At 40.2% G+C, this 22167-nt stretch overlaps 1 protein-coding gene across 5 annotated transcripts in view; it reads left to right on the top strand.

Moving 5' to 3' along the window:
- Positions 1-22167, top strand: part of FILIP1 (filamin A interacting protein 1) — a 114161-nt gene that overhangs the window by 36133 nt on the left and 55861 nt on the right. For all 5 annotated transcript variants that reach the window (XM_070733077.1, XM_070733073.1, XM_070733076.1 and 2 more), the window contains one exon: positions 12631-12909. In XM_070733077.1, coding sequence (XP_070589178.1) covers positions 12637-12909 — 273 coding nt within the window. In that variant the 5' untranslated portion in view covers positions 12631-12636. Of the gene's footprint in view, positions 1-12630; positions 12910-22167 lie in introns of those variants that run through there.

The following is a 22167-nucleotide window of genomic DNA, read 5'->3' as shown; positions in this document are numbered from 1 at the left end:
ATTCAGAAAAGCCCATGATTGCTCTCGCAGCTGCATTCTGCACGATCTGAAGTTTCCAAACACTTTTCAAAGGTAGCCCCATGTAGAGAGCATTACAGTAGTCGAGCCTCGAGATGATGAGGTATGCTGGGAAAGAGGGCAGATCAAGAGAAGTTTGCATCATGGCTGTGGCATGCTTTCCCACTGTTCTTGTGGGGGGAAAAATTGAATTATCAGCCTGGTTGATATCCTGGCTGACAGATGATAGTTAATAACTGTGCCTCAGTCCTACCACGAATAGCAATTTGGTCTCTCCTGTCCCTCCCTCACCCCTCACATTTCTTCACAAGGGTGTGCATGCATTTTTTTTTAAAAAAAACACTTGCAAAGTTGATGCTGTGCAATTTTCTAAAAAGGCACTAATGAATCATTCCAGCCTCAGACCATTAAAAAGTCTGTGTATAGAATAGTACAAAGCCGAACATTTTCATTTCACTCTAGAAAAAGAGAATTTAGATACAGTTAAATTACATACTGCACAGTATTTTAATTATAGGAACTTGTTTGTTTGTTTGTTTGTTTGTTTGTTTGTTTGTTTGACTTCTATGCCGCCCAATCCCAAAGGACTCAGGTCAGCTTACAAAATAATAATACAAATACAAAAGATACAAAGCAATAAGAGAAGTCGAATATAATATCTAAAACTAACTCTTTATGAGTGTAGGGAACATGTCAGGATTTACGTTAGGTGACGTAGTGTCATGTCGGTGAATTCAACAAGCTGCCTTTACCACACTATAACAAATTGTGATGTTTCGTGTCACACAAATGATCAAGACAGAGAGAGAGACAAGCAGATCATTTGTGTGTGCATGTGTGATGTGTATATATGTGTGTGTATACCTATATCTACCTACCGTCCTATCTTCTATCTATCTATCTATCTATCTATCTATCTATCTATCTATCTATCTCTATCTACAGTATCTATCTATCTATCTATCTATCTATCTATCTATCTATCTATCTATCTATCTATCTATCTCTATCTACAGTATCTATCTTTCTATCTATCATCTATTTATCTATCTATCTATCTATCTATCTATCTATCCATCTATCCATCTATCCATCTATCCATCTATCCATCTATCCATCTATCCCTCTATCCCTCTATCCATCTATCCATCTATCCATCTATCCATCTATCCATCTATCCATCTATCCATCTATCCATCTATCCATCTATCTATCTATCTCTATCTACAGTATCTATCTATCTATCTATCTATCTATCTATCTATCTATCTATCTATCTATCTATCTTCTCTTTAAGGTAGTTGCTGATTTATTGCTTGATGCACTGCACTGCATTTTGTGTGTGTGTGTATGCAGGCACACACACACACAGTGCTAAAAACCAGCTTCTGCACATCCACAGAAGCAAAACCCAAGGTGGCACCACCTATTGCAATGATGAGAGAGACAGTTCGGGAGCAGGGGAGGCCTGGTGGGCTGGCAGTTCTAGTGACGCAGGCCACCAAGTTACTACCGGTCCATAGAATCGATCCGAACTGGGAGGAACTCACTTCTGGGTAGCACCAAACACTTTATCAGAGTAACAGTTTCAAAATGAGTGGTGCTATTTATTGTTTAATTACTCTGCATTTACTTAAAAAAACATATTTTTTTTGAATATTAATACATAGATTGACTTTTACATTTTTGAACTTCAGCCAGCTTCTTTCAAAGTTCCAGTGAAACATCCTTTTCTAAATAATTCTCTTAAGATCCATTTTCAATACCTGTATTTTGTCAGATAAAAGTTGTTCTTAAAAACCTAAAAATTAATAACATTTAAAAAGACAATAAATATATTGGTGGTCTTTTGTCCTGAATTTCTGGGAAGCAATTATTTTTTTTAAAGTAAATTATTGAACAGATTTGTACAAACACTTAAAATTCTTCCAAGTACTACTGTCCTTGGACCTCTACACATTTTTTCCAGCAACTCTGCCATGACCGGTACACGCCCTGGAAGGCGTCTTTGAGGACCTCTCGCAAGGTCTTTGTCACGGCTGATTGGATCTCTTCTATGAACGAAAAATGCACCTTGCCACAATGTACTATGAGTCTGCGAGTTCCTGGCCAAACATCAGGTGCCAACGCTGCCCCACCCCCCCTATAGTCCTGATATCGCCCCAGCAGACTTCTTTTTGTTCCCAGCCCTGAAAGGAACCCATTTTTGTCCATAGAAGAGATCCAATCAGCCGTGACGAAGACCTTGCGTGAGGTCCCCGAAGATGCCTTGCAGGGCATGTACCGGTCATGGCAGAGTCACTGTAAAAAATGTGTAGAGGCCCAAGGACAGTACTTTGAAGAATTTTAAGTGTTTGTGCAAATCTGTTCAATAAATTACTTGAAAAAAAATTGCATTACTTTTGGAATGCACCCTGTAGTAATAAGAGCTGCAGATCAAAATCAGATGATGACAATGTTGTCAGCAGAAGACTAATAATAAATCTAGTGAAGGGATTACATTGCTCAGGAATGTCCTTCACAACTGTGTTAGTGTCCTTCAGATGGCAAAGATGGCATCTCACTCTGCCAAGTTGGTTAAATCCTATTCTGCTTGAAGAATGAGGGTAGAACAGTGGTTCTCAACCTTTTTTTCACCACCCAATACCTTTCATGGCCAAGATTTAAATCATAACATTTCTTCAAGCCTTTTCAGTCCCCTTGTGACAAAATTGTGGCCCTCCCAGGGGTCTGCGCACCATAGATTGAGAACACGGGGGTGAAGATTGCTCCTGTCCTTTTAAATGTCTTAATGTAGGATGGTGTAGAAAAGGAATTGGTGATTCTCCCTGGTTTTATTTGCTGGTGGGAAAAACCATCGTCAATTGCTCTTGTTCTTACTATGCGTAGGTATGTGTATTTATTTATTTATTGGATTTGTATGCTGCCCCTCTCCGTGGACTCGGGCCAGATATGTAGGTACGCATCTGGGAGAAATGACATTAGACATGGAAGTGCTCTATGTTTCTGATCTCTCAAGGCATTTTTTAAAAACACAGAATTGCCATGTTGTTTAAAAAGCCCTAAATGTGTCTAAAAATAGCTTGGTTGACAAGATTGAAGGATGAGGTAAAATGCAGGATGAAGCAAGAGCTCGCCTCATGCAATCCACCATGACAGCTACTCCTCTTAAGCCAGGTTCCCAAAATAGCCTGGTGAGAGGTCACAGTCATGAAGGAAGGGTTGTAAAGAGCTTGGGGGCATTCTTTCTCACATCATCTGGGCTAACAGGTGTGGGTAAGACAGTTGAGGTGAAGCAGGAGAGAGAGATTGGGAAAAAGGAATGAAAAGGAATAGCTGCAAGGCAACGGAAGCAGCGAAAATGAAGTCATAGGCATGGCTTACAAAAAGACCCCTGTTGTTCAAAGCAGCAGAAAAACCTAAACAGACTTGCAGGTGACAAGGTGACAGCTTGCAGAACACAAGTGATCTTCCCTGGACAGAATTAATGTTTTGTGGCACACTGTCATAAAAGAACTAACCTTGTATTTAAAAAAGGCCTAAAGATAGCTGCTGTCTGCCCAACATAGAGGGAGGAATTCAATTTTCAGGAGGTCAAATGGATTTCATGTAGAGAAAGTCCTGGGTTTAATCCTGGTATCTCCAGGGAAAAGGATCAGATATCTATCTATCTATCTATCTATCTATCTATCTATCTATCTATCTATCTATCTATCTATCTATCCATCCATCCATCCATCCATCCATCCATCCATCCATCCATCCATCCATCCATCCATCCATCTATCTATCTATCTATCTATCTATCTATCTATCTATCTATCTATCTATTTCTATCTATCTATCCATCCATCCATCCATCCATCCATCCATCCATCCATCCATCCATCTATCTATCTATCTATCTATCTATCTATTTCTATCTATCTATCTATCTATCTATCTATCTATCTATCCATCCATCCATCCATCCATCCATCCATCCATCTATCTATCTATCTATCTATCTATCTATCGGACGTTTATGCCACCCTTCTCTGAGGACTATGAAGCACTATCTAGGTATGGTAATTGGAATACAAAATGCTCATCAGCTGATGAGTTGGAAATGGTGAGAGAAATGGGATGTTTCTCTCTTTTTAATAAATAAAGGTTCCAACAAGTAGTATAGCAGAAGTTATAGTAATAAAAGTTTGTTTGTTTGATTGATTTATATACATGCTGGTGTCTTTTTTCTTTTTTCTTTTTTTTGTGTTTTTGGTTTTTGGATTTTGGTTTATTTCTTATCTTTTTTGTATTATTATTTCTTTTTTCTATGCTTTATTAATGTAACTGTATTTTGTATATGTGTTTTAATGAATTTCAATAAAACTTATATTTAAAAATTAAAATTAAAAAAATGCTAAATTATAGAGACCAATAGAGTTACATTTATGAGTTAATATAAATGAGTTAAACGAGGGAACTGGGAAATGATCCAAGAATCCCACTGGATTACAACAAATCCACTCATGTTTACTTATTCCTCCATCACATCCTTGGGAGTAGAACCTAGTATACTTCAACGATAATTACAGTGGTACCTCTACCTAAGAACGCCTCTACTTACTAACTTTTCTAGATAAGAACCGGATGTTCAAGATTTTTTTGCTGTTCTCAAGAACCATTTTTGACTTACAAATCCAAGCCTTCAAAACTGTAACCGGAAAAGGCAGGGAGAAGCCTCCGTGGGGCCCCTCTAGGAATCTCCTGGGAGGAAACAGGGCCTCCACCCTCTCTATGGTTTCCCCAGTCACACACATTATTTGCTCTTACATTGATTCCTATGGGAAAAATTGCTTCTTCTTACAAACTATTCTACTTAAGAACCTGGTCACGGAACAAATTAAGTTTGTAAGTAGAGGTACCACTGTACAGTACTTCATTTCTCCTCAATTTCAGAACTTGAGTTGCCAGAAGGAGCTGGAAACATAAAATCCTTTTCTTTTATCTTTCTTCACACAGTATCTGGAATCCTGTACATATTTTTGAGAGGGTTCAGGATATTGTTGTGCTTTGTGTCACTTCTGCTCATATTCTTGGCTTATTTTAACCATAGTGAATAGAGAAAATTAGCTTACCCTAGTGAATAATAAATAAACATACTGACACTATATATAATGCAGAGGTGGGTTGCTCCCAGTTCGGATCGGTTTTATAGAACCGATAGCGGGAATTTCCCCCTGCTCGCTGAACCAGGAGCGATCACGGTTGGTCATGCCCACGAACTGGCTCTAATGCGATGCTATAGGCACCACCATCTTGTTTTTGGCTTCTGCGCATGTCACATGTTTTGCCTGGAGTTTTATCATTTACACATTTACACTATCAGCTAGCTCTTGGTACTGAATGGAGTCTGTCTGTCCGTCCGTCCATCCATTCATTTATCTGTTTGTTTGTTTGTTTGTTTGTTTGGTTAGTTGGTTGGCTAGTTGGTTTTTGTTTGTTTGTTTGATTGATTGATTGATTTTTATGCCATCCATTCCTTAGGGACTCTGGGCGGCTGTTATTAATATTAGTAACAATTTCAAAACTTTACTCTGGGCTATTTAAAAAATGTCACTTAAGACAGTGGTACCAATCAAACTAAACACCAGAAAGATCCATAATCCATAAAATCACACACACACATACACACACACACACACAAAATTTCCTTTTTGCTTTCCCCCTTTACTAGGCAATACTAGTAGATAGGAGGAGAAAAATACCCCAACCTCATGTTTATTTGGGGGTACTAGAAATATAGAAACATAGAAACATAGAAGTCTGACGGCAGAAAAAGACCTCATGGTCCATCTAGTCTGCCCTTATACTGTTTTCTGTATTTTATCGTAGGATGGATATATGTTTATCCCAGGCATGTTTAAATTGAGTTACTGTGGATTTATCTACCACGTCTGCTGGAAGTTTGTTCCAAGGATCTACTACTCTTTCAGTAAAATAATATTTTCTCATGTTGCTTTTGATCTTTCCACCAACTAACTACAGATTGTGTCCCCTTGTTCTTGTGTTCACTTTCCTATTAAAAACACTTCCCTCCTGGACCTTATTTAACCCTTTCACATATTTAAAGGTTTCGATCATGTCCCCCCTTTTCCTTCTGTCCTCCAGAGTATACTCCAGGCAGGGGTGGGGAATGATGCCCGCTTTATGACTTATGGACTTCAACTCCCAGAATTCCTGAGGCAGCTATACAGAAAGTACAGACATCTCACCCTTCATGGCATCACTAAAATCTGCCTCCTCATTCCTAACTGCACAGGGAAGCGAAAGTATTTTTGGGGATTGAAATGGGCAATGATAGGAAAATCCTTCAGAGTCAGCATAGCTGCCTCAGGAATTCTGGGAGTTGAAGTCCGTCAGTCATAAAGGGGCCATCATTCCCCACCCCTGCCTGGTCTATACATTAAACTGTCCCTGAGGTTACTCTGCAGAAATGCTGGGCTAGCCAGATTGCAAATCACAGGAACTGTGACCTCAGGTAGCCTAGCTCACGCCCATGGCCCTTCCTACCAGCACAATAAGGCAAGCAGCAGATCGCCTCTCGCTAACTGGTGATTAGTAAAGAACATTCCCATCTAGACAGATTATTATTCCTTCTTTTCCTGTCACATTTGCCAGCTGGTAATGTATTACAGACGCAGAAGGCTCCCTTCCAGACCATTTCCTTCTTGTCTAGCCCCACATTCCTATGTGACATTTCACCTCAGCTGGATCCAGTCCTAATCGGCCAACAGCATCAGAGTTAAATGTCAGTCCAGTCCTCATGGATTAGCCAGGCTATCTTTGGGAGAGAAAAACAAAATGAAAATGGGGCGAAAGTGGGAGAGCTTTTTTCTTTCTGAAAAGAAGTTTTCTTTCCTATAGAGCTATGAAAAGAAGCTACTATATACACTGCTCAAAAAAAATAAAGGGAACACTTAAACAACACAATATAACTCCAAGTGAATCAAACTTCTGTGAAATCAAACTGCCCACTTAGGAAGCAACACTGATTGACAATCAATTTCACATGCTCTTGTGCACATTCAGCTTTGTACAGAACAAAGTATTCAGTGAGAACATTTCATTCATTCAGACCTAGGATGTGTTATTTGAGTGTTCCCTTTATTTTTTTTTGAGCAGTATAATAAGATCCACAGCAAAGTAAAGAATTATAGTTTGTCATTATTTCCTTCAGTTTTAAGATGACCTTTATCTTTATTTTCCAGTCAATACCAAAATATAAACAGTCCTTCATGACATTATGTATATAACCAGAGTGCAACAAAACATACATTTGGGAGGCCTATGCGAAAATAAGCAAAATTAAAGCAATCCGTGGTTTTCCAGATACTTTTGACTCACATCACTCAACAAAGTTTACTTGTTTTTAATTTCCGCTGTGAAGTATTAGACTCCTTGACTATTTGTTTTGAATATAACGGCAGCATTAAAATCAAAATTTAAACAGTCCTACAAAACTTTGCAGTCATTGTGAGAAATAAAAATGTTACCATGATCAGCTGCTCAACAGGCTGCGGCCAACAATGAGATATAAGCCTACTTGAACCACTTTCCCAGTGGTTATGGTCAGGGCGATGCTTCATAGGTATTATTTAGACATAATTGAATAATTATGTCTAATTATTTAGACATAATTATTGTACTTTTACTTTGGCACAATGATAGTTGGATGACAATGGAAGCTGCTGTAAACCACTGGTATGGGTGTCAGGACTCAACAAAAACTCAGCGGAGACATTTTGCCTATGACCATGTAGCGTCTTGATGCTATATTCCAACAATGTCCTCTCTGACTCAGATGTTTTGGAAACTTATCATGAAAGAATCATAAATTGTCTCCAGGTCCTTCCAAAGATCAAAGTATTACGTTTTATGATCATGCATCTTGGTTATTATACATCAGGGGTGTCAAACAGGGCTCTGGTTGACCTTGGGGAGGTGGCTGGGTGCCCATGGATGATTGAGTGAGTGTAGTCAATTGGGTGGCCATGGCCTGCTTGATGCTATTCACTGATTGTGGCCGACTGAGTGGGCATGGCCAGATTGACATCACTCCCCAAACTGGCCTGATTCTGTGAACCAGTAGTGCCGGTGGTGGGAGGCTCTGCCAATGCAAGAAGCATTGCACACGTGAACTGGTAGCAATGGGTTTTAGGACCCTCTACTGTGGCTGGCCCCTTACATTTTCCAGGATGGCCCCGCGAGCCAGATCCAACCATATTGTGGGCCGGATCTGGCCTGTGAGCCTTGTGTTTGACACCCCTGTTCTATGTAGGTACTTCCCCTGCTATACATGTTCTGTTTTGTTCAGTTTACTTTGTTTCAGCTGCCTTATTGTATCACAGTAAGAATTTATCCGCCTATGTGCAAGTATTCTCACTCATAATGCTGGAAATTTTTCTCTAAAGATATGTACATCATAATATCATTCACTTTTTAGCTGAATGTGTGAAATAGCATTTCTTTTTAAAGAAAACATTGAGAAGGCATGCTGTCAGTTTATATTAATGTGCTGACTTTAATATTTACGGTGTGTGAATATTGTTCCATTTATAGGAAACATAAATTGATGCATAAGTGCACTAGTGTGCTTTCCGTCCCCTGTCCAATTGTCTCTCCTATATTTTATATATCTTTTCTCCCATTCATATATCCTTTCCTCTACTCTTCATTGACATATTCTATTCACATATCTTTTTTTCTATTCTTTCCCTGATATTTACTACTGCATGTTTTTATTCTCTTTAACTTTCAATTTGTATTGGACAAAATAAATAAATAAATAAAAATAAATAAATGTTATACTGAGAGCACACATCTGTGAAAGCACCCAAACTTGTCTTATGAAGTGATTGTCACCTAGATGATTTTGTCTCTAAGGAGGGACTAGCATTGCCAGTGTCCCAGTTTCTAACCTGATGCCTTAACCATGACACTAATAATGTAACATAGCAGTAATGATATCACTCAAAAATATGTTGCCATGCCATTCTTAGCTATTTTCAGAATAGTTGGTTAAACTGATGATATATTTCATGGAATTAAAACATTTGCATCCCATCTTCTTATCAAGCTGCTTAACAGCACAAAATTATATATAAAACTATTCACAAGAGCAAAACCAAACAAAATTGAAAAAGAAAGTCAAATTGGCAGCCTATCTGGTGTTGTGGTTAGCTCTGGCCCAGCTCCTGCCCCAAGGAATGTGCAGGTGGATGTGGGGGAGACATCCACATGCCGCAGGCCTGTTTTGCTCCCGATGGAATCTGCTGACGAAGCCTCCTCTGACCAAGGCAGCATGAGTGACAGGGAAGAGGGGAGTTTGGCAGACAACCCAGGAGGAGATCAATCATCTGTATCATCTTGGGATTCTGAACAAGAATTAATGACACATCCACACATGTGTAGAGTGATGCATAGGAGACAACAACTAAAGGATTATTACAAGAGAAAATGAGGCCACCTGTGGTTGGGTGGGGCTCCAGTAATTAGGGCTGCTGCTATAAATAGCAGCGTGTCGATTTGGCCCTTGTGAAAGAGTATCTGATCGCAGTTCTTCAAGAATCGTGTGTTGCTGTTTTCTGGACTTTGTTGATTTTTTCACACCTTTGAAACCAAAGCAGAGCAACATGTGTGTGTGTGTGTGTGTGTGTGTGTCTCACTTCGTTGGAAGAAGGGGTGTGAAGTTTCTTCACAGCTGCTAGCTAAGTACTTAATGACTGCTTAAGGGAAATTGTACAGACTTGTTTTGGGATGAGTACTCTTTGCAATACAAAAAGAGTGCTTAGTTTATTTTGAATTTTGTGATGAAGAACATTGTTTTGAATTTTCAAACGTGTGTGTGTCTGTAATTTGTACCCTTGAATTTTTGGGAGGCTCCTACCAGAGAGCCCGGCAGAACATCTGGTAAAACTAAATTAATAAGGAAAAGTGGCAAAATGAAAAAAAAACACCATCACCAATACTTGTTTGGGTTCACATATTCTACTATTTTATATTGTGCTTTGTTTGGCTTAGCATGTTCTGTAAAAAGCATATCCTATGATTAATGCCGTACAATATTGTTAAGCAAAGAATGCCTTTGTATTGCATCACTAAAGTGGCATGAAATATTAAGCCATTTTTTGTGGCTGGGCCTATGGCCATTTCTGGTTTGGAGGCCAGAGAGACCAGAATTTCAGGTTTCCCTGTTTTATCCCCAGTGATTCCTATTACTTTCTGAGTGGATAGCAGCTAAGCCATAGTCAAAGAAACACTGTGAGAGCTGCTTCTTCCCTTTTCAAAGATAAACGACAAGCCCAACTATCAGGCTGATGAGTAAGAAAGGGATTCTACTGATATTATTCTCCCAGAGCCAAGAATATTATTAGAAAGTTAATTTGTATTGACTTTCTAATAATAACAACTATTATTGTTCTTATAAGAGAAAATGTGTATGTTAAGGAGTGATATTTAAATTATGTTTAGTCACAGGACTCCAGTAGCCATTATATATCTATGTTTGAACAACATTGTAATAAAAATAAGGTGATAAAAGACTGTCTACTATACAGGTGTGAAACTTGCGACATCATATTGCTGCCGCATGATATTTTGTAATGTTATTTCCCATCATGCAGCTGGGGTGGGCGTGGCTTACGCATGACGCATCTGGTCTTTGGGCTGCCAATTTGATGCCTCTAGTACTAGACCAGTAATAGACAGACATTCTTTGTGGCTATGAGACACTGTACTTCACTGCATAGAAATAATCCAGTTTGCTTTCTTGAGTTTGAAGATTTTTGCCCCTTGGAAAGCCTTCATGTCACCCTGAGACCACTTCTGGCAGTTCCAGTAGGTGCAAAAAAACCTTTTGTGAATGTAGAATAATCCCCCCTGGGTACATTCCTGTTAACACAACTATGGACAATGTCACATAACGATACGAAACAAGTCCACTGCTAAGTTTTTAGAAGCAACACCAACTGTGTTTCTTTGTGAAGCAGCTTCAAAAGGTGCTTTGGTCCTCCTGAAAGCAATGAAATGCTTCTGAATTTTCTTTAAAATTTAGAATCATTCTTCCCCAATTAGGCAATCCAGAAAATTTATATGATGCAGCGGTGCGATTCCTTTTCTTTCTTTCTCTAATGACCAATTGCAGCAATTTCCATCACTGTTGCATTGCAGTAGTGAATAAGTATAGCTCATGCATTTAATAATAATAATAATAATAATAATAATAATAATAATAATAATAATAATTTATTAGTTTTTTATGCCGCCCCTCTCCGAAGACTCGGGGCGGCTCACAACAACGATAAAAACAATATTATAATGGCACAAATCTAATATTAAAAAACTAAAAACCCTATCATAATTAAAAACCAAACAGCACATACATACCAAACATAAATTATAATAAGCCTGGGGGAAAGATGTCTCAACTTCCCCATGCCTGGCGGTACAGGTGGGTCTTAAGTAGTTTACGGAAGACAAGGAGGGTGGGAGAAGTTCTAATCTCCGGGGGGAGTTGATTCCAGAGGGCTGGGGCTGCCACAGAGAAGGCTCTTCTCCTGGGGCTCGCCAGACGACATTGTTTAGTCGATGGGACCCAGAGAAGGCCAACTCTGTGGCACCTTATCAGCTGCTGGGATTCGTGCAGTAGCAGGCGGTTCTAGAGGTACTCTGGTCCAATGCCATGTAGGGCTTTAAAGGTGATGACCAACACTTTGAATTGTGACCGGAAACTGATCAGCAGCCAGTGCAGACCACGGAGTGGACGAATCTGGGAAGCCCCACGATGGCTCTCGCAGCCGTGTTCTGCACGATCTGGAGTTTCCAAACACTTTTCAAAGGTAGCCCCATGTAGAGAGCGTTGCAGTAATCGAACCTCGAGGTGATAAGGGCATGAGTGACTGTGAGCAATGACTCCCTGTCCAAATAGGGCCGCAACTGGTGCACCAGGCAAACCTGGGCAAACGCCCTCCTTGCCACAGCCGAAAGATGATGTTCCAATGTCAGCTGTGGATCGAGGAGGACGCCCAAGTTGCACACCCTCTCTGAGGGGGTCAATAGTTCCCCCCCCCCCAGGGTAATGGATGGACAGATGAATTCTCCTTGGGAGGCAAGACCCACAGCCGCTCCGTCTTGTCTGGGTTGAATTTGAGTTTGTTGACACCCATCCAGTCCCCAACAGCCTCCAGGCACCGGCACATCACTTCATTGACTGGACATGGGGTGGAGATGTACAACTGGGTATCATCCGCATATTGATGATACCTCACCCCATGCCCTTGGATGATCTCACCCAGCGGTTTCATGTAGATATTAAATAGCAGGGGGGAGATTTAAATTTATATTTAAATGTTATCCTGTAATATTTTCTGCCAAAGGCTGTAAACAGATGTTTATTTGTAACGATGTGAAAACATTTTGCAGTGTGATTATCCGTGGTGTGATTATTACAACAGATTTATCCTTGGCTGTCTTGAGACTCCTATACAAATTGATGAGTTGTGATTTATTTAAAATGTAGAAGGAAACTTGCAGAGTCTTGCATTTAATTCCCCCCCCTTTTTTATCTAGATCAAAATGCGATCTCGAAATCAAGGCGGTGAGTGCTCATCCAACGAGCAGTTACCCAAGTCAAAGACTATCATGAACTCTTCAGAAAATCAAAACTTTCAAGAAGATGTGAAGAAAAAGAACAAACCTCATCCCAAAGAAGATGAAATCCTAGGTCCAGGAACTACGAAGCAGGGCTGCAAATTCCAAGGGCCTAATGAGCGAAAAAGCAAGAAATCAATAGAGCTTTCTAAAGAGGACCTCATCCGACTTCTGAGTATAATGGAAGGAGAACTGCAGGTATATGCAAAAATCTAATAATTTGTTGTGAGATATTTGTTTGTTTAACTATAAAATAAAATAAGTGTGACCTGGCAATAAAACTTTGCTTAGTCCCAGTGGCACAATGGTTAGAATGCAGTATTGCAGGGGCTAACTCTGCTCACAGCCTAAAGAAACTATCTGTCTCTTTCGATCTATCTGTCTGCCTAGCTAACATCTATCTACCATGTTGGCACAATGATGAAAATGCAGTATTGCAGCCATTTTGAGCTGGGGTGGTGCAGTGGTTAGAGTTCAGCAATGCAGGCTACTTCTGCTAATACTCTCCTATATTTTATATATCTTTTCTCCCATCCATATATCCTTCCTCTACTCTTCATTGATGTATTCTATTCTCATATCTCTTCTTCTATCCCTTCCCTGATATTTACTACTACACGTTTTTATTCTCCTTAACTTTCAATTTGTATTGGACAAAACAAAAATAAAATAAAATAAATAAAATAACTGCTAGCTATAGTTTAGCAGTTCAATCTCACCACCGGCTCAAGGTTGACTCAGCCTTCCATCCTTCCGAGGTGGGTAAAATGAGGACCCAGATTGTTGGGGGCAATATGCTGATTCTGCAAACAGCTTAGAGAGGGCTATAAAAGCACTATGGTATGCTATTGCCAAACTCTACCCACAGCCTGATGTTTGATTCTGACTCAATCAACTCAGCTTTCCATCCTTCTGAAGTTGGTAAAATGAGGATCCTGATTGTTGCCGGCAACATGATGACAATGTTAACTGCCCGGAGAGTGCTAAAAAGCATTATGGAGTGGTATATAAGACTAAGTGCTATTGCTATTATAGGTTTTTCAGCAGAGGATGAAAAGCCATCTTCTGGGGATAGTCTTTGTCCATTACTTCTCTCCTACTGAGAAATGTGCTACACTAAATCAGACTCTCTCTAAAGCTCTGGCTGGACTTACATAATAAAGTGTTAACTTCTAGGCATCACTTCTATGTTTACGAAGAATGTTGTGCTCAAATAAAGAACCTCTATTATAATTTATAATGCTAATGTGATTCCAGAATATGCTAAGATGATGGCTGAGTTCCCACAATAGGGTAAACCATGAACTAGGCCTACGGGGGAAGCACAGATATTTGCAGGAAAGAGCATGGACATACAAAGGAGTGTAATTCCTGTGACATGGTCCCTCCTGCCGTCTTGTCCCTCCCATGAAAAGGCAGTTCTTTACTTCTTTGAGGAGACTTTTTATGATTCACTTCAGTGACTTTATTTGTTTGTTTGTTTGATTGATTGATTGCTATGCCGCCTTTCTCTTGAGATTCAGGGCAGCTCACAACAAAGCGAATACAAGAGGTACAAGTAAAGGTACATTGTTATTGTAAGCCGTCCTGAGACCTTCGGGGATTGGATGGCATAGAAGTCGAATTAAATAGAAAATAGAAAGAGAAATCTAACATTAAAATATATTCTAAAGCCCTGGTTCCCAACGTGGGGCCCATGTCCCACAGGGGGGCAATTTGATTCTTGAAGGGGGCAGTTGGAACCTTGTTTAAACCACGTTAATGGCCTTTTAGGCTCCCTCCGCATGAATATTTCATTTTTTGAATAGTAAGAATTATATGTCACAGAGGGTGGGGCATCAGGGTTTTAGAGATGCTTAGGTGGGGCATGGCCAGGGGTGGGCTACTGCCCGGACAGGGGGGAATGCAGTGGGGTAGCGAAAATAGAGCTCTACCCCAGAGCACCCAATTTGCACTGAAAGATGTTGAAAGAAAATGCAGGGCGTCCTGCATAAGCCACACCAACAGTGGGGTAGTAAAATTTTTTGCAGCCCTTCACTAAGCATGGCCAAAAAAAAAGGTTGGGAACGACTGCTCTAAAAAGAACCTTAATACTAAAAACATTTAAGAAATGAACTTTAATTTCATATTCTGAAACCCCAGTTCATTTTTTAAAAAACCACTCATCCACATTCATCCTATCATACTACATTCAACAACAGTGGGATTTATTTCCTCAAGGCTTCTAATTTGCTGCATTTAGTAGTAGTTAGATACTTCGGTGTGCGTCCTGCACATGCTCAGAAGTATCTCCCAGTGTTTCCAATGGATCAGAATAGTTGCTTGATCAGTTTGTCTGCAGAACAAATCCAATTGCTACTCTTTGGTTAGCAGTCTTGGAAAGAGCCTGCTTTCGGTCGTTAGAAAGTTTTTCTAACATCCTATCACGTTAAAGTGGAGGCTGTTTCCACTTGAATCTCACTGTGCAGAAAGAAAGCAAATATTTTGCAAAAAAGAAACTCAAATAAAGTTGAAGGAGATGGGCTAGAGTTCTGTTACCTTCAGTCTATCAAAACATACCATTGTAAGATATTAGAGGGGGTATTTGCAGCCCCTCCCTCCCTCCCCCTGCTTTTGAGAAAGAAAAAATCTGCCCTGTGAATCTCATCTTCCACTTCAAAAACATTAACAGCATCTCCTGATCTCTATAAGGAAATGAGAGCTCTGTTATTCACCATCTAAGTCTCTCTATGACATCATCTGCATGATATCACTCGTCTTAGAACAACATCCAAAACTCACTGGTGAGGAAAGAAATACACATTAAGTATTCTTACACAACTGGAAAAACTGACCAGAAAATGCAGAAAGCCTTGTCCTTACAGAATAATGGAAGGGAAACTCAATTTGCAATGATTCACACGGTCTGTTAATCTCAAAGAAAAGCTGTTAGTGAGATAAAGATTCCAAAGGCTTTTCTATTTTGTTATGAAGTAATTTCCCTAATGAGTTTTAAATCTACAGTATATCCTCATATATTCCCTGGAATGGTCAAGTCAAGAAATGTGAAGCCTGGGCAGGAGAAAGGATGTTCCTAAGTGCAAAGCAAACTAGGGTGAAGATTCTGGCAAGAAAGACAATTTCTATAATTTAATATCTTTGCGTGTATATGCAACTGATCACTTTTGTAATGGGGATATACTGTATTTTTCGGAGTATAAGAAGCACCTGTTTCCTCCCTAAAAGAGGCTGAAAATTTGGGTATGGTTTATACTTTGAATGTAGCTTTTCCCCCCCACCCCTAAATAAGTGATAATGGCTTCCTATTCCCTCCAAAGAAAGTTTTTTTCAGCCCTAAGTCTTTGCAGGCTTGTTTTCATTCCTACTCCTTCAGAAAAAGACTTTTTCAGCCCTACTTACGGGATAAAATAATGTGCTGAAGCTAAACAGACTAAGGATGCTAGCCAGATGAATACCTGGTAGATTTCCCCCCTATTTTCCTTCCCCCAAACTAAGGTGCATCTTATACTCCGAAAAGTATGGTATGTCTTAATTTTTCTATTCTGTTTAATAAATTTTAAATAATACAGTAGGATTGGAGGGGGAGAAATGATCTTGTTTTTGTTGGAAGTTAAGCAGCCATAATGCAGTGCATGGACTACAATTTCAATCATCCATGAAAATGAAAATTATATTCCAAATAACCGAGTATGTGTCCACACTGAGGAAGTTTGCTATAATATTTTGAAGATACATGGTAAGAAAAAAAGGTAAACAATACAGTTCCATTCTTTTTCAGTGACTTTACTGAAAATCCAAGTAGAAAATCATGTCAGATTGCTAAGAGACAGAAACAGAAGCAGGAAGAGGGAGAGAGAAAGTGAGAGTGACGGAGAGGGAGGGAGAGAGAAACAGACAGACAGACTGACAAGCAGACAGACAGAAAGACAGACAGGCAGACAGAAGAATCCCTACTTCCTTGCAACAAAAGCGGCGTTCCCCAAGGCAGCGTACTAGGTCCTACTCTTTTCATCCTATACATCAATGACCTCTGTGATAATATTGCAAGCAACTGTGTGCTTTTTGCTGACGATGTGAAACTTTTCAACACCACTGACAACACACTCACTCTCCAAAAAGACCTTGACTTTGTTTCAGATTGGTCTAACACCTGGCAACTTCAAATATCAACCAACAAATGCTCTACCCTCCACATCGGCAAAAAGAATCCAAACCTCACATATGAACTGAATAAACAAATTCTCGCAGCCAACCCACACTCAGTAAAAGACCTTGGAAAACTAATATCAAATGACCTAAGTGCTAAAGCCCACTGCAACAATATCGCCAAAAAAGGCTTCCAGAGTTGTTAACCTGATCCTATGTAGCTTCTGCTCTGGCAATCTCACACTACTGACTAGAGCCTACAAAACCTATGCCAGACCCATTCTCGAATACAGCTCATCTGTCTGGAACCCACACCACATCTCAGACATCAACACTCTCGAAAATGTCCAAAGATATTTCACCAGAAGAGCCCTTCACTCCTCCACTCGAAACAGAATACCCTACGAAAATAGACTAACTATCCTGGGTCTAGAAAGCTTAGAACTGCGGCGCCTAAAACACGATATAAGTTTTGCCCACAAGATCATATGCTGCAACGTCCTGCCTGTCGGCGACTACTTCAGCTTCAACTGCAACAACACAAGAGCACTCAACAGATTCAAACTTAATATTAACCGCTCCAAACTTGACTGTAAAAAATATGACTTTAACAATTGAGTTGTCGAAGCGTGGAACTCATTACCAGACTCCATAGTGTCAACTCCCAACCCCCAACATTTCTCCCTTAGACTCTCCACGATTGACCTCTCCAGGTTCCTAAGAGGCCAGTAAGGGGTGTATATAAGTGCACTGATGTGCCTATCGTCCCCTGCCCAATTGTCTTCCCTTATCTTAAATATCATACATATTCTCTCCTTATCTATCTATCTATCTATCTATCTATCTATCTATCTATCTATCTATCATCTATCTATCTATAATATATATTCTCTCCTTATCTCTTATATCATATATATCCTCTCCCTCCCATCCACTTCTCTTCTTTTTTACTTTCTATCTTCATATATATTACTTAATGTTCTTCCATATGTATTGTATATTGGACAAAGAATAAATAATAAATAATAAATAAATAAATAAAAACTCATTTCGGGGGGCTGGCAATGGGATGGGGACTAAAGGAGGAAGAAAAGCAGGATACCTTTTAAAAAACACAATGCAAGAAGTCTTGAATACCTATGAGATATTTTAGGACTACCACTCCTAGGATTCCCAGCCAGCATAGTTCTATAATGTATGACCTCTACAACTCTCAGAATCCTCCATGGGCTCTGGGAGTTGTTTGCCATCACATGAAGAGCAACAAATTGGGGAAAAGGGGGGGGGGAAGCTTTAATATGCAGTATATCCAAGGGACACCGTAAAAAAAGTAAAGAAAAACATTGTCTTCTATGAGTCTACCGCAGAGTTCCCCAAACTTGGCAACTTTGAGACTTATGGACTTATACTCCCAGCAGAGCTGGCTGGTGAATTCTGGGAGTTGAAGCCCACAAGTTTTAAAGTTGCCAAGTACAGGGACCCCCAGTCTACAGTAATAAGTGAATAAGAGAACTGGACTGTTTAATTTACCTTCAGTTACCCTAGCCACTGCCTATAGACTCTACAGAGAGCTAACTTTGTCCATGGGCATATTTATAATAGCCAGTTACAGCTTCCCCCAAGTCAGCTGATTTACCCGCTGTGATGTGCTAATTCTTGAAGCATGCAAGACATATCACAACACATTTTGATTTGTGTACACAATCTACAATGACCTTTCGAGTTTGCTTCTTGTCCTGCCAAGGATCGCGGAATGATAGGCTTTAGCCACCCTCCTTGTGGTCTGATAATAGCACAGAACAAAACTGCTTTTCAGTGTCAGGACAATGAGAAGTGGTATCTTTGAACCCTTCAAACTTCAAACAGAGTAACTTTAATTCCTTGCCATGGGAATTCAGTCCTCTTGGGCCAGACCACAGATAATGAATTATGTCAGCCCAGAGCTCGGATGATGTGTTCTCTTTAGACCGAAGTGACATCATTGGTGTAATTTTCTGGCAATAAAAAAGAGGCAAAGCTGTGTCGGCAGGCAGCAACAGGATCTCTCTGATCTCTTTCAAAACATGGTGTGTAAAATGTCATTTCTTGGCATCAGTGCTACTATCAGCGACAAAACCTTTGCAGAGATTGGAGGTGGGCAGAGGGAAGTGGTATTCTCAGATCCATTGGAGGCACTACTAATATCCTGCCAAAAGAGAAGAAATGCAACAAATTCTTGTTTTAGACGAATGGACAGCTCAGTAAAGCGTCTTGCCCTTGGGACATAACATTTTATTAGCTACTATTACGGAAGCATTAGTCAGCAAATGGGAGATGGGTTACGGACTTTAATTCATTGAACTAGCGAGACAGGTTCATTCCTTGTTTGAGTCCCTGAGTAACAGGTTTGTGACTTTTTAAAAATAAATAAATAAATATCACCAATTTGGGGGAAAAGTGGCTTTAAAAGTTCCTGAATAGATTTATACTAGCTGGAGTTTGTTATGTTTTATTAAGCCACAGATATCAGTGATCAGCTTGTGCAAATCAGGCGTAAATGTTTCCCTTTAATGTTATAACAGCAGTTATTGATATCTAGATAAATTCCAAGATCTGGAAATACAGCTCAAAATATATACATTGACAGTCTTGTGAATTTCAGTCTGAAGTGCAGTGTTAGAAACATAAGCCTAAAGCTCCTGAGTTAGGACCTCCAGTTGGTGCAAGAAACAGGTGATTTTAACCAACCCTTCTGAGACATTATCGTCTGTCTGCCTGCCTGCCTGCCTGCCTGCCTGCCTGCCTGCCTGCCTGCCTGCCTGCCTGCCTGCCTGCCTGCCTGCCTGCCTATCTATCTATCTATCTATCTATCTATCTATCTATCTATCTATCTATCTATTTATCTATTTATTGGATTTGTATGCCTCCCTTCTCAATAGACTCGGGGAGGCTAACAACGATAGTCTAGTACAGTAGTATTTCTAGATACAAACTGCTCCACATGCGAGTATTCCAAGTTACGAGCCGAGACGCGAGCAAAATTTCTGTTCGACACCCGAGTTCAAATTCAGGATACGAGCCGAGCGTCCACTAGGTGGCGCAAGAATTCCATGTTTCCAGTTATCTCAGCGCAAAAAGCAAAGTCTAAAGGCATTCGTTCGAGATGCGAATTGATCGACATCCGAGCTCGGCTCTGGCACGAATTAAACTCGTATGTTGAGGTACCACTGTATTCACTAAACAAAATTTACCTGAAGAGAGATGAGTAACAGCAGTCAAAACTATGTTCTAGAAAGACATGGCTAATGAATAAAGCACTGTCATACTAGAATGGTGCACAAAAGCCAGCTGGTCTCTCTTTAAATAGGATTGTGATTTATGTAACAAGAAGACCATTTATTTATTTAGAAGATTTATTTACATCAGAACTCTATTGTGATACATGGGAATGCCATACATTGAATTACAAAATCCCCAAATAATACAGGTAAACCTCAACTTACGACCATAACTGAGTCCAAAATTTCTATTGCTAAGGGAGACCTTTGCTAAGTTTTAGAACCATTTTCTTGCCACGGTTGTTAAGTGAGTTGCTGCAGTTGTTCAATTAGTAACACGGTTGTTAAGCAAATCTGGCTTCCTTCTTGACTTTGCTTGTCACAAAATGTGGTCACATGACCCTGGCACATGGCAACTGTCCTGAATACGAATCAGTTGCCAAGTCCCTGTATTTTGGTCATGTGATCATGGGAATGCTCAATGGTCGTAAGTGTGAAAAAGTAGTCACAGATCATTCCCCCCCCCCAGTGCCATTATAATTTGGAATGATCACTAAACAAACCCTTGTAAGTCAAGGACTTGTTGCATTATAATTAAACACACACAATATTTTTTTTAAAAAAAAATCTAAATGCTAACATTTCAACAACATAAACCTGGGCCTCTTTATACCCTCCACCATAAAAAAGACAAGCTCATCTCTTGTCCTGGGAACGATGCCAGGGGGAAAAGGCAAGTTTTTGAAACTTTCCTGAAAGCTAAAAGGTTGGGGTGACCTCAATCTTTGGGTGGGGGAGGGGTTGCTCCAAAGAGGGCTCTGGTAGTCCCAGAAACTGATGCCAATTGTTCAACAACTGCTATTTTGAGAACCACAGAAGTTCCGTCAATACCGTCTGGAGTGATTAATTGATGTCTGCTATGAATGAGATATCCTATCCTGCTGCACAGATGTGCTGCTGGATGGTAACTCCCAAGATAGCGGGTTAGAATACTCGTTTATTGGAAGCTGCTGTTCTGACAAGAATGCACATCTTTAAACAAAAAACAGCAGCATACCAGAGTTAGGTTGATTTTATTCCTATATTGTGCATCATAATACATTTTTGTGGGTCTCTCCTGGAACAGGAATTGTAGGGGATTTGGGAGGGAAATGAGATGGAGTCATCCAAGTATCCTCAAGCTGTAGGTTGGACTGGGAAGTTCAAAACACATACTGGGGGAAGGCAATAGCAAGCCAGTTCTTAATTCCCCCATAAAGCTCTACATGGTTTAGGGCCAAACTATCTCTAGGTCTGCCTCTTGCCACACAGCTCCCAGCAACCAATAAGGGCCTACAAGGATGGCCTTCTCCAGGTCCTCTCGGCCAGACAGTGTTGGTTGGCAGGGCGGTGCTGGCTGTGTGGAACCAGCTGCCCCCTGAGGTCCATATTGCCCCCACCCTGCTGGCCTTCCAGAAGGCTGTGAATATCTGACTTTTTTGGCAGACCTGGGGCCATTTATTTATTTTATTTATTTATTTATTGGATTTGTATGCCGCCCCTCTCCGCAGACTCGGGGCAGCTAACAACAGTGATAAAAAATAAAATGTAACAATCCAATACTACACAACTAAAAAAACCCTTATTATAAAACCAAACATATGTACAAACATACCATGCATAAATTGTAAGGCCTGGGGGGAAAGAATATCTCAGTTCCCCCATGCCTGATGGCAGAGGTGAGTTTTAAGAAGCTTACGAAAGGCAAGGAGGGTGGGGGCAATTCTAATATCTGGGGGGAGTTAGTTCCAAAGTGCCGGGGCCGCCACAGAGAGGGCTCTTCCCCTGGGTCCCGCCAAAAGACATTGTTTAGTTGATGGGACCCAGAGAAGGCCCACTCTGTGGGACCTAACTGATTGCTGGGATTCGTGCAGCAGAAGGCGGTCCCTGAAATAATCTGGTCCGGTGCCATGAAGGGCTTTAGTGAGCAACTTGATATCAATTTGATCCAGCCACTAAATAAGATGAATGGTTTTCTAGTGGGTTTTAGATTGTTTTTATACTGTTTTTTACA

Source organism: Erythrolamprus reginae, chromosome 1 (genome assembly GCF_031021105.1).
Source record: "Erythrolamprus reginae isolate rEryReg1 chromosome 1, rEryReg1.hap1, whole genome shotgun sequence".
NCBI lineage: Eukaryota > Metazoa > Chordata > Lepidosauria > Squamata > Dipsadidae > Erythrolamprus > Erythrolamprus reginae.
The sequence above is the reverse complement of the archived record's forward strand: the minus strand, read 5'-3'. Positions and strand labels throughout refer to the sequence as shown.